General features: G+C 36.1%; 1 protein-coding gene across 6 annotated transcripts in view; it reads right to left on the bottom strand.

The window, feature by feature from the left end:
- LOC105463889 (RAB GTPase activating protein 1) overlaps nucleotides 1-13,748 on the bottom strand; it is a 177,326-nt gene that overhangs the window by 97,289 nt on the left and 66,289 nt on the right. For all 6 annotated transcript variants that reach the window (XM_011711288.2, XM_011711292.2, XM_011711289.3 and 3 more), the window contains 4 exons: nucleotides 12,426-12,536; nucleotides 11,972-12,038; nucleotides 11,198-11,300; nucleotides 9,824-9,993 (listed from right to left, as the gene is read on the bottom strand). In XM_011711288.2, the coding sequence (XP_011709590.2) occupies nucleotides 9,824-9,993; nucleotides 11,198-11,300; nucleotides 11,972-12,038; nucleotides 12,426-12,536 (451 nt within the window). The remainder of the gene's footprint in view (nucleotides 1-9,823; nucleotides 9,994-11,197; nucleotides 11,301-11,971; nucleotides 12,039-12,425; nucleotides 12,537-13,748) is intronic.

Raw genomic sequence — 13,748 nt, 5'->3', positions numbered from 1 at the left:
GCTAATTTTTTGTATTTTTAGTAGAGACAGGGTTTCACCGTGTGAGCTGGAATGGTCTCCATCTCTTAACCTCGTGATCCGCCTGCCTCAGCCTCCCAAAGTGCTGGGATTACAGGTGTGAGCCACCGTACCCGGCTTACCGCACCAAACTTGTAAGTCAAGAACTCTAACAATGAAAAATGTTAATTGTTGAAGCTGGGTAATAGTACATGGGGATTCACTGTACTATTTTATAATTTCTGCATATGTTTGAATTTTCTATGGTAAAAAGCTTTTTGAATTATATATGTTAAATACAAAACTTTTATTTATTAAATTATACATATAATTTAAACATAGGTTTTAAATTATATATAAAATTTAAATAAGTTTTTAAATTATCTATTTATGAAATATATGTTATAAACATATAAAATAAAAGCACTCAGATGAGACCAAAAAAAAGGGTAGATTTGAATAAATGGAAAGACATCCCATGTTCCTGGATATGACTCAACATCATAAAGATATCAATTTTCCCCAATAAAAACATCAGTAGTGGCCAGGTGTGATGGCTCATCCCTGTAATCCCAATACTTTGGGAGGCTGTGCACTTTGGGAGGCCGAGGTGGGCAGATCACTTGAGCCCAGGTGTTTGAGATCAGCCTGGACAACAAAGGCAAAAGCTCATCTCTTCCACAAAAAAAAAAAAAAAAAAAAAATATATATATATATATATATATATATACACACACACACACAAACTTAGCCAGGTGTGGTGGCACGCACCTGTAGTCCCAGCTATTCAGGAAGCTGACACAGGAGGATCACTTGAGCCCCGAAGGCAGAGGCTGCAATGAGCTGAGATTGTTCCACTGTACTCCAGCCTGTGTAGTAGAGCAAGACTCTGTCTCGGGGGGGAAAAAAAAAAAAAAAAAAAAAACCCAAGCTCAGTCGCTCACACCTGTAATCCCAGCACTTTGGGAGTGGATTACTTGAGGCCAGGAGTTCAAACATGGCGAAAGCCCGTCTGTACTAAAAATACAAAAAATTAGCTGGGCCTGGCAGCACATGCCTGTAATCCCAGCTACTCTGGAGGCAGAGACAAGAGAATCGCTTGAATCTGGGAGAAAGAGGTTGCAGTGAGCCAGGATCATGCCACTGCACTCTACAGCGAGACTCTGTCTCAAAAAAAAAAAAAAAAAAAAAAACACAACCCCACAAACAAATGAAAAACACCAGTAGTTTTTTTTTTCCAGAGCCAGACAAGTTGAACATAAAGTTTATATGAAAAATGAACAAGTAAGAAAATCCAGGAAAACCCACAAAAAGGAGTATTTGAGGAGGGAAGGTGCACCTACCAGATATTAAAACATATTATAAAGTCTATACACTGCCAGGTGTGGTGGCTCACACCTGTAATCCCAGTACTTTAGGAGGCTGAGGCGGGTGGATCACCTGAGGTCAGGAGTTCAAGACCAGCCTAACCAACATGGTAAAACCCCATTTCTATTAAAAATACAAAACATTAGCCAGGCATGGTGGTGCACCCCTATAATCCCAGCTACTTGGGAGGCTGAGGTGGGGGAATTGCTTGAACCTGGGAGGTGGAGGCTGCAGTGAGCCGAGATCATGCCACTGCACTCCAGTCTGGGTGACAGAGTGAGACCCCATCTCAAAATAAATAAATAAATAAATAAATAAATAAATAAATAAAATAAAGTCTACATAATTATGACTGTGTGATTCTAATGCAAGACCAGTGGAACAGAATATAAATACCAGAAAGAGGTCCAAACACACATGGAAATTTCATATATAAGTGTAGCATTTCAAATCACTGGGTAGAAAAGTTAACAGTTTTTAATGAATGGTGTTGGAACAAGAGAATAGCCATTTGGAAAAAGATTAAATCAAATCCACACTTCATGCTATATACCAGAGTACATCAGAATAAAATACTAATGAATCAGAAATATAAAAGTAGTAAAATGAAACCATGTAAGTAACAGGAGAGTAACAGAAAAGTGTATTCTTTTTGTAACTTGGGAGTTAGGAAAACCTTTCTAACTGATCCCAAATCCAGAAAGGTTTAAAAGAAAATATTGATAAATTCAAGTACATAAAAAGAAACTGCATGACAAACCCAAAAAGAATCACCATGATATAAGTTAAAAGATAAGTGACAAACTGGGAGGAATATCATTATCTCAAAGGGTTAATCTCTTGAATATACAAAGAGGTTCTGAAAATAAAGACAAAAAAGACCAAAATCAAAGAGAAAAGTGAAAAATGAACAAAAGATATGAATAGAAAATTCACAGAAAAGTCACCTTTATACATTAAAAAGGCAGAGGATGAAGTAAAACTACTCGTAGACACCACTGCCTCATTGGTCAGATCCTTAAGTTTGACAACACACTTGACAAGCCTGCAGAGAGACAGGTATTCTCATACCCTGTCCATGGTTACACCCTCTATAGAAGGGAATTTGGCAAATATAACAATATCATGTATACATTCACCTTATGTGTCAGTGATTATACTAATAGGAGTCTATTCTAAGATGCACTTTCATAAAATCAAAATAACACATACATAACATTCCACACCGCAACATTATTTGGAATAGCAAATGACTTGGAAGCCAGTCCAAGTGTCCATCAATAGCGGACTGGTTGAAAAGCCCATAGTTCACCCAAGTAAGACAGTACTAAATAGCCATTAAAACGCAAATGAGGAAATCTCTAAGTACTGATGTGGAATGATCCCCAGCATATATTAAGTTTAAAAAGCAATGTATACTTTTATTTTAGAAGGAAGTTAAAAATACATAGAATTTTATCTTCACAAAAATAAAATCGGGATAATAAACCATAAACCATAATAATTGTTATCTATGGGTATGGGGGTAAGGAGATACAAATGGAAGCAGATTTCAAGTACACATTTCTACATAATTATGACATTTATAAGTATTTTACATATTCAAAAAAACAAAAAGAAAAAAAAAATCCCAAGCCCCTAAACTAAAATAAATGGAAACAAATGAACCTAATTATATGTCAAATGGTAACAGAACCACAATAAAAAAATTATTCCTAGTGATTTTTAAATAGCAACCATTTTATAATCTTACTGAAACACATTCAAAGGACAAAAAGAAGTTCTATAAAATCTTAAATTTCATCCAATAATTCTATCATTAACTGCAATACTTTTTTGTTTTGTTTTGTTTTTCTTTCTTTTTTTGAGATGGAGTTTCACTCTTGTTGCCCAGGCTGGAGTGCAATGGTGCTATCCTGGCTCACTGCAACTTCTGCCTCCCAGGTTCAAGCGATTCTCCTGCCTCAGCCTCCTGAGTAGCTGGGATTACAGATGTTCACCACCATACCCAGCTAATTTTGTATTTTCAATAGAGAGAGGTTGGTCAGGCTGGTCTTGAACTCCTGACCTCAGGTGATCCACCTGCCTCAGCCTCCCAAAGTGCTGCGATTATAGGCATGAGCCACTGTGCCTGACTGACTTTTTTAGATTTTGATGAAGATAAGGCAAATAAATTATTTACTGTTACTGTAAATAAAATATATGCATATAAATATTTTAAAAAGAAGAAAATCCTGTAATATCAAATTATTATTGAAAACGTGTGAATGAACTCAACTGATTCAGGCAAGTATCACCAACGGATACTAAAAATATTAGTTAATTAGTTATTGACTGGGCATAGTTGCTCATGCCTATAATCTCAGCACTTTGGGAGGCTGAGGTGGGAGTATCATTTGAACTCCAGTTTGAGACCAGCCTGGGCAACATGGTGAAACTCCATCTCTCCAAAAAATTAAAAAATTAGCCAGCCATAGTGGTGCACCCTGATCCCAGCTACTTGGGAGGTTGATGCAGGAGGACCATGTGAGCCCAGGAGGTCAAGGCTGTAGCAAGCCGTGCTTCTGACACTGCACTCCAGGCTGGGCAACAAAGTGAAGGAAAAAAAACAAAAAAGACTTTGTTGAGGAACAGGATATTTGGAAGTTGCCAAAGTGTCACCCTCAAAGATTACTTGCTAAATGTCAAGAAAAACCCTGTTTTACAAAGGAGAGATCTAGTGGTCACCACCTTAATTAAGTGATCACACTTCCCATCAGAAATACTGGAACAACCTAATATCACACACCTCTCAATTTAGCAATGGAGTAGAAAGCATTTGGATATTTTTATCTTGAGAGGTGTAGTTGTGTGACACATACATACACTCTCAGCAAATTAAACTAAGAGGCCTGGGTATCCAGTTATAGTTATACTAATTATCTGTACAACCTTGGCCATACAACTTAGTCTTTCAGATATCAGCTTCTTCATTTATAAAACAGTAATTTTATGAAAGATTTTAAGACCCCTACAGTTTAATTGGCAATAAAAATTATATTATTCTATAGTTCTAAGAATGTTTAATTGGTCTTCTGTTCGCCTTACGTCACTACTGGAAAATCTATTCATTAGATCATTTTCTTGCTCTTTCAGTAAGTAGTATAAGAAAATTTAAGTCTAAAAAAGCAATCCTCTTGTCTCTACTAATTTTTAGTTTCTTCTCTAATATGATGCTATCTTAATATAACAATCTCACAGATGGGAAGGCTTCCAGGATAAAAAGGAGTTGCTGAGTCACCAGATAATTTTAATGAAAGGAAAAAGAATCAATTTTTAAACACGTCTTAAAAAGCATTTACATATTGTTTTCCCACACTGGCAGCAAAAAACCAGAAATGCTGTATGTTGTATATTCTTAAAATTTGCTCCATATCACTATTTCCTTTTCAGTCTAAGGAGAACTGAAAATGGTTAAAATTTTAAATTACACTTAATTTCAGTAAATCCTAAAAATACTCTTAGAGTTAGAGATGAAAGGACAAAAGTAGCTTGTTTCTCTGGAGAGTGTCCTGGCTGAGACTTTTAAAAGGCTTAGATACATATTTTGTTCATATAACATCCCATAAAATCTACTGCTAAGTATCTTTGGATCTCAGTTTCCTCGTCTATAAAGTGAAAATACTAGTTATCCTCATTGAATCACTCTGAAAACTATATCAGATTTTAAAAAGTGAAGTAGCCAAGACAGTGATGGTCACAGTTGAACCTCAATTACTTTTTAATGCCATGAATGTAAAAGAGGGAATAAATTTAGTTTATTAAGACAGCGAAAAGTTGTTCAAATTCTTCCCATTCTACCTCTCCTTTCCCACTCCCTAGCACTCCCCCTAAACCCCTACACAAACACAAAGACTTATCCCAATAAGGAGAAAAATAAAAGATTGTCATAAGGAATTTCCTGCTCTTCCCCCAGCTTCCACATACACACTTCTGCTTTTTGAAAAGAAAATAGTGAAAACATGGCTTAAGTTTAGTTTATAGCCTTAACAAAGAGTCCAGAGCAGTCTCTTAGGCTGCGTCTCAGGTATGTTTTTGCCTAGTTTACCCTGTCAAGTCATTTTTTAGCCTAACTAAAAAAAAATTAAGAAGTTATTAATAGAAGTTATGTTATTATTTGAATAACATACTATATGAGAATATTTTAAAAGTTTTACATTGAATTAACATGCAGCTCTGATTATGGTTGCTAAAAATAAAAAATAAATTTTAAAAAATTAAATAAATTTGTTTCCATAGAAAGATATATTCTTCTACACTCAACCACAAAACCTTGTAAACCCATGCAGCCTTTGATTCCAAGGTTGTATAACATTAGATGTCAAAGGAAATGCAAGATCAGGGGAATCTTATTTATGTTCACTAAAATGAGATTAAAGGGTTAGAATGCTAATTAAACAGAGCTATTTTTACATAAAACTTTTTACTAAAAAGTATTATACGACTATTCTCAGGCTAGTAAAAAAAAAAATATATATATATATATATATATATATATAAAATAAAAAATATGTATACAACTAATTTGTATTTACCATCTAGAAACTTTTTTTTTTTTTTTTTTTGATGGAGTTTTGCTCGTTGCCCAGGCTGGAGTGCGATGGCATGATCTCGGCTCACTGCAACCTCTGCCTCCTGGGTTCAAGCAATTCTCCTGCCTCAGCCTCCCAAGTAGCTGGGATTACAGGCGTGCGCCACCAGGCCTGGTTAATTTTGTATTTTTGGTAGAGACGGGGTTTCTCCATATTGGTCAGGCTGGTCTCGAACTCCCAACCTCAGGCGATCCGCCCGAAGGGATCCTTTGGGATCCTTGGCCTCCCAAAGGCTGGGATTACAGACCATCTAGAAACTTTTAAAGATCATTCTCTCTTAATCTCTAAATTTTCAAAGTTGTATTTGTAAACTGGTTTAATTTCTGATGCATTCTTCTCCCAGGGCTCGCCCTCCATCTAAATCATCAATGCTGTTCTGATTTCAAGACTTAGCGCTTTTTTATTAATTTGGTATCCCACAGAGGTTGTATAATTCTTCTCAATAATAACAGCAAATGTGTAGGGAGAACTTACTATGTACTGGGAACTATTCTAAGCATGTTGTACAGTTTTTAACACTATGAGGAAGATTCTATTATGCTGACAATTTACAATTTAGTAAACTGAGACTCAGAGAGCTGAGGGAACTTGCTCAAAGTTAATAAGCTAGCAGAAAAATCCATGTGCTCTGACCTCAAATTCAAATTCTAGATGATGGCCCCATGCTAATAATCCTCTACTCCTGCTACAATGAAGAGCTGGAAGAACAGTGCTGGAACTCAGGCTTACTTTCTGTCTCTTAGGACAACACTGGAAAGAAGTGTCTATGCCTGCTCTGCTTATTTCCTTTTTCTAAATATACCCAATAGGGCTAACTTGGGTAAACTGGAGTCAAAAGTCTTGCTATCAAAATAAAAAAATGTAATATGGAAAAGTATATTCAAGTAAGTCCCACATACAACACTTTAATTTTATATAATAGAAAACAGAAGTTGCATGTAAATAAAATCAATTCAACATATATTTATTGAGAATTACTATGTTCCAGGTACTTGGCATAAATCAGTGAGTAAGACAGATTAAGAATCTCTCCTTAGTGGAGGACTCTAATAGGCAAAGCAGATAATAAACAATATAAAAGTATGTTACATGGCATATCAGTATGTAAAAGTTCTGGCTAAAAATATAAAAAATAGGGCCAGGCACGGTGGCTCCCACCTGTAATCCCATCACTTTGGGAGGCCAAGGCAGGTGGATCATGAGGTCAGGAGTTCGAGACCAGCCTGGCCAACATAGTGAAACCCCATCTCTACTAAATAAAAAATAAGGTCAGGTGCAGTGGCTCAAGCCTGTAATCCCAGCACTTCGGCTTTTACTGAGTAAAACTTTGGCTTTTATTGAGTAAAACAAGGCTGGAGGGTTTGATGCAGTCAAGTGGTAAGATCTGACCTTAGGCTACTATTATGTTGAAAAGAAATCATGAGGGGACAAAGATAGAAATAATGTGATAGGTAAAGAGGCTACTGCTAGGCCAGGTGTGGTGGCTCATGCAGTGTAATCCCAGCACTTTGGGAGGCTGAGGTAGGCAGACTTCTTGAGCCCAGGAGGTCAAGACCAGGCTGGGCAACATGGCAAAACCCCATCAGTATTTTAAGAAAGAAAAAAAAAAAGGCTATTGCTATAAATGATGACTCAGATGAGGATTACCGTACTCTAGCTGGTGAGAAGTGATTAGATGGAGATGAGATAATGAATCTTTTTGGACATGTTAGGTTTAAGATGTCCTGAAAACTAAGAGAAAGAGGAGCTTTAACGAAAAGAAAGTAACCATCTATAGCAAATGCTACAGACAAGTCAAGATGAGGACTCAGATTAGCAATTTAAATCAGTGGTGACCTTGATATCTTCCAAGGAGTTTTGCTACAAAGGAAAGTAAAAAATGGAAGCAGTAGGTGGTAGAATAACTGCGGGCCGGGCCGGGCGCGCTGGCTCAAGCCTGTAATCCCAGCACTTTGGGAGGCCAAGACGGGCGGATCACGAGGTCAGGAGATCGAGACCATCCTGGCTAACACGGTGAAACCCCGTCTCTACTAAAAAATACAAAAAACTAGCCGGGCGAGGCGGCGGGCACCTGTAGTCCCAGCTACTCGGGAGGCTGAGGCAGGAGAATGGTGTGAACCCGGGAGGCGGAGCTTGCAGTGAGCTGAGATCCGGCACTGCACTCCAGCCTGGGCTACAGAGTGAGACTCTGCTTCAAAAAAAAAAAAAAAAAAAAAAAAAAAAAAGAATAACGGGGGGCCAAAAAAGAATAAAAGAATGGAACAGAGATTTTAGCTGCTACCCACCCACAGGAAAGACAAAGTATGAAGTTTAACTTTGATCAAGTTAACTGCACAATTAAAAAAAAAAAAAAAAAATCAAGACTCTTCAGAAGAAAGTAACAGAATACAGTCTCTACAATGTATCACTTAAGATGTTTAATATGTAATCCAAAATTACAAAGAAACAAAAATATGCATCATCATACATGAAAATTAGCAGGCAAAATTCTAAAGTGGCTGCACTGTTAATTATGCTTAAGGATTTAAAAGAAAATCTGCTCAGTATAAAAGAACAAATAGGAAATCAAGAGAAAACAGAGATAATAAAAGAACCACACAGACATTTTAAAAACAAAAAATACAGAAAATGTTTTAAAAATTCATTGAATGACTAACAGATTAGAAGTTGATAAAAATCAGCGAACTTTAAGACATATTAATAGAAAGTATCCCATCTGAAGAAAACACAGAAAAAAAGACTGGGAAAAAATAGAGCCTCAGAGATATCAAAAGCTCTAAATATAGATAATTACAATCCCAGAATCAAAGAGAAGAGAGATGGGCAGAAAAAAAAGTTTAAGAAATAATGGGCCAGATTTCCCCCAAATCTGGTTTTAAAAAAAAAAAAAAATTAAAAAACCATAAATTTAAAAATGCAAGAACCCCAACAAATCCCAAGCAGGATAAACCGAAAGAAAACTACACCTAATCATGTCACAGTTAAACATCTGAAAACCAAAGATAAATAATCTTAAAAGCAGCAAGAAGAAAATGACACATTATACCTAGAGGAACAGTAACATAAATGAACGCTGACTTCTCATCAAAAACAATGGAAAGGCTGGCTGCGCAAGGTGGCTCACATCTATAATCTCAGGTCTTTGGAAGGTCGAGGTGGGCAGATCACCTGAGGTGAGGAGTTCGAGACCAGCCTGGCCAACATGGTGAAACCCTATCTCTACTAAAAACACACACACACACACAAATTAGCCGGGCATGCTGGCACCCACTTGTAGTCCCAGCTACTCTGGAGGTTGAGGCAGGAAAATCACTTGACCCCAGGAGGCGGAGGTTGCAGTGAGCCAAGATTGTGCCACTGCACTCCAGCCTGGATGGTGACAGAGCAAGATTTTGTCTCAAAAACAAACAAACAAACAAACAAACAAACAACAACAATAAAAATGAAAGCCGGAAGAATAGGAATGACATCTTTAAAGAAAAAAAAGTCAACCAGAATCCTATCCAGTGAAAATATCCTACTGGGATGAAAGCCAAAAAAAGACATTTTCACCTAGAGAAGTTTAAGAGAATATATCTTTAGCAGATCTACACTAAAAGAAATGCTGTTCTTCGGGTTGAAAGAAAATGAGACCAAATGGAAATGTGGATCTTTGGGAAGAAATGAAGAGCAATGAAAATAATAAACAGGTGGGAAAATACGAAAAATATAATTTTTCCTCTTAAAATACACATGACTGTTTAAAGAACTGAGAGCTTAGAAATCAGTCTCAGAAGTGATTTCTCCCTTCTTATTCCCCCTTCTATATTAATAGAAAAGTACAGTACCTGTTTTAGTTTCAAAAAGAAATTTTCAGTAGTACTACGTTTGCTGAAGGGCCAGAATAATCTTTCATTAGGTGAGCAAACACGGACTTTTGTCTCCAGGAGAAATCGAACAGGCTCCTGTACTTCTGTTATTACCAAATCTACAGCTGTGGTCATAAACAGGACTTTATCTAAACAAAGAAAGAGAGAGGCTGAAGAGGTAAATCAGAAACACAAATGTATTTGCTCATAAGATTCCATAAAAGCTATTTCATTATAAACTTTCAAGATATCTTAAGTATCAACTAAACATGTAAATAATTAGACAAATAACTGGTTTCAAAAAAAAATTCCACACTGAGAATTATTTTAAAGTAACTGACAGTAGTATATACTGTAAAACTTTTAAAACTGTACTGTCATCAGGAGACCAAGGCAGGCAGATCACTAGAGCCCATGAGACCAGCCTGGCCAACATGGTGAAACATCGTCTCTACTAAAAATACAAAAATTAGCCAGGTGTGGTGGCACATGCCTGCAGTCCCAGCTACTTGGGAGGCTGAGGTAGGAAAATCACTTAAACCCGGGAAGTAGAGGCCACAGTGAGTCAAGACTGCGCCACAGCATTCCAGCCTGGGTGACAGAGTGAGATTCTGTCTCAACAAAACAAAAACAAAAAAAAAAAAAACCCACTGTACTGTCAGATTTTTCTGCACAAGTGGCATATGACTTCTTTATGGCACCCTCATCAACACTGAGACTTCTCAAGTTTTAAACTTGGTTAACAATGGTATTTGAATGGTCTGCTTATATCCTTTAACTATTTATTTATACTGCTATTAATAACAAAAAATTGAAGGGGGGAAAATGCTCAATAAGAGGCATTTATTAAGCAAATTACATTTTCAGAATGGGATAATATGCAGCTATTAAATGTCATTCAAAGAGCATATGAAATATCTTCCAGATACTTTATGCATAGAGTATTTGAAAACCTACACAAGAAACTGCTAACAGTGATTCCTTTGGGACGGAGCCGTGGGGACTGTGGTAGACTCACTTTTCCCTGTAAATCCTTTGAAATTTTTAACCATTTATTGCATGGATTACCTCTGTACAAAAATAAAACCTAGAAGTCTGTAAGTAAATAAGCATATAAATAGAAAGAAAGAAAAGAAAGAGGGGAAGCAAAAAATGAAAAAAAGGATGGAAAAGTGGGAAAAAGTGACACTTTGCTTATAGATCAAATTTAATAATAAACTGAAGAACTATTCAAATTCTTTGGTTTCACCAGAATTAGGTAAACACTGGATATTGGTTAAAGAAGTGGTCCTTAGTTTTGCGTATCTTCTTGAGACTAAAATTTCTGTTCATGATGTCAACAAATAGTATCACCTTTAGGAGTTTCTTCATTTACAACTTGAAAATGTGGGGATTTTGGATTCCAGCTCCCAGTAATAACATAGGACTTTCCATCTGAACTTTTGCCCATAGATTCCTAGAAAAAAAAAGTAAAGATAAATCTGAATGCCAAAGTGAGTGAACAACAGTTAACCCCTATCTTGCTGCCTTTAAAAACCAGAAGCTGCAAAAATATAAGAATATGGAGGAGGATCAGATAAGTGTATGTGAATGATTACATTTATGGTAAAAAAATGTGGCAATTATTTATGCAACTGTCCTGAAGTTATATGTAAATGCTTATGAAACATATCAAATTGTATACACGTTAAGAAAATCCACAACCTAAATCTGATGCTGGATTCTTCTTTCAAGTGAATTATCACCATATAATTTTAAATTCTGAAAATAAAGATTTTCAGATAATGGGAATAATACTAATAACTCCTACTATTGGTAAGGATACATGACAGTCTATAAATAATTCTTCAATAAATTTTCTCTTTTGATTATCACATCAACCGTACTCAAATATTTAAACAAGAATTTTATCATCACCACACAGTTAACAGACCAAGGCTTATCCGAAGTCAGACTTGTAAACAGCTAGTCAGGAAAAAGGAAGTTACCTTATCTTTGTATATTGTTTTATAGCTTAAAAGATCACCTTCATAAACATGTTTTAACATTAGATTCAGATGAGAAAAAAATGAAACAACCTTTACTGAGGAAATAGTATGTAACTTTCTAGCAAAAATAAATTCTTACCAAATCTAATAAGTGCATGTCACTATTCCGTACATCTTTTCCTGGACTAAGGAGAAGACCAAAACACCTGCAAAAAAAGAACTGACATAAATTTAAGAAAAAAGATAACACAAAAGAACGTTTAAATTAGGCCACTTTAAAAACAAATTCTTGCCGATAGAAAAGAGGACACATTAGAATTATCAATACATTTGTGTTGCTAAAATAATAATCCTTGCTTCAAGATAAGCTAATTCTGTTTGCCTTTTATTACCACATACTTGAAGAGAGCATATTAGCTGATGATTTCTAGTAGCTATTTCAAAGTAATGAAGCACTGACTTCAGTAAACAAAATAATATCCTAGGGAACAAAATACTTTGAAAATACATTTTTTAATACAGTGTAAAACTATGCCATTAGATTGATAAAAGTCAAAATTTATATTTAAGCTAAACTTACTAAAAATGCTTACCTTTCAATGGCAAGTTCTTTATTAGTTGTTTGCTGCACATAGATGACAATCTTCTTATCAATTCCTTGGCGTAGTTTAAAGCATTGTCTGTCCTTATCTTTGGGAACTGCACTGTAGACCAACATGTTTCATTAATTTTGCAAAGCATTTTCTTGTCACATACTAGAACCATTTTTTTTAAACAAAGACCTCAAATCTCTGATTCTTTTCTGTGCCTGGTTTGCAAATAATAACAAAAAAGAAAAAAATCATTGTATGCCTCTTGATGTGAAAATATCATTTGAGGCTGGGCATGATGGCTTACACCTGTAATCCCAAAACTTTAAGAGGCTGAGGTGAGTGGATCACTTGAGGTCAGGAGTTTGAGACCAGCCTGAGCAACATGGTGAAACCCCATCTCTACTAAAACTATAAAAATAAGCTGAGTGTGGTGGCACAGGCCTATAGTCCCAGCTATTCAGGAGGCTGAGGCAGGAGAATCACTTGAACCAGGGAGGGAGAGGTTGCACTGAGCCGAAATTGCGTCACTGCACTCCAGCATGGGTGACAGAGTGAGACTACATCTCAAAAAAAAAAAAAAAAAAAGAAAATACCATTTGATATTTGCAGGTAAACCACTAAAGCATTTATAAAGCTAGAAAAATCACTCCTACGTCCCCTAAAGCAATCTCAATTTTCTCTCTTTTGTTGCTGTAAAACATCTTGCATGGCATCTGACATACAGAACTCAAAAAAAGTAAGTATTCTTTCCTTTATATTTATAACTGGGTTTTACAGATAAATTATTATCACCTTCTTTGCTTAAATATATCATGAAGAAAAACATACTTAATCATAGATCTTTTGAGTTTCAAAAAAAGTTATCTTTAAAAAGTAATAGAAATGAGGGAGATATGGCCAATAATAAGCTGTTGCCCAACACTTCCCTTAAGCACTGTTATCTTTATTATAAACCAGTATAATAATTATAAAATACTAACTAGTGATAAAGTTAATAAACATCAGCTTAATTAAAAAGGTAAAAATATTCTTTTTCTTTTTTTGAGACAGGATCTTGATCTGTTGCCCAGGCTGCAGTACACTGGCACAATCTCATAGCTCACTACAGCCTCAAACTCCTGGGCTCAAGCTATCTTCCTGCCTCAACCTCCAGGATACCGAGGATTACAGTTACACGCCGCCATGCCTGGTTAATTTTTTAATTTTTTGTAGAGATGGGTCTTGCTATGTTGCCCAGGCTGGTCTCGAACTCATGGGCTCAAGCAAACCTCCCACCTCGGCCTCCCCAAGTGCTGTGATTACAGATGCGAACCACAGCAAAGT

The sequence above is a fragment of the Macaca nemestrina genome, chromosome 14 (genome assembly GCF_043159975.1).
Source record: "Macaca nemestrina isolate mMacNem1 chromosome 14, mMacNem.hap1, whole genome shotgun sequence".
Lineage (NCBI taxonomy): Eukaryota > Metazoa > Chordata > Mammalia > Primates > Cercopithecidae > Macaca > Macaca nemestrina.
Note: the sequence above shows the minus strand (reverse complement) of the source record. Positions and strands in the feature narration are given on the sequence as shown.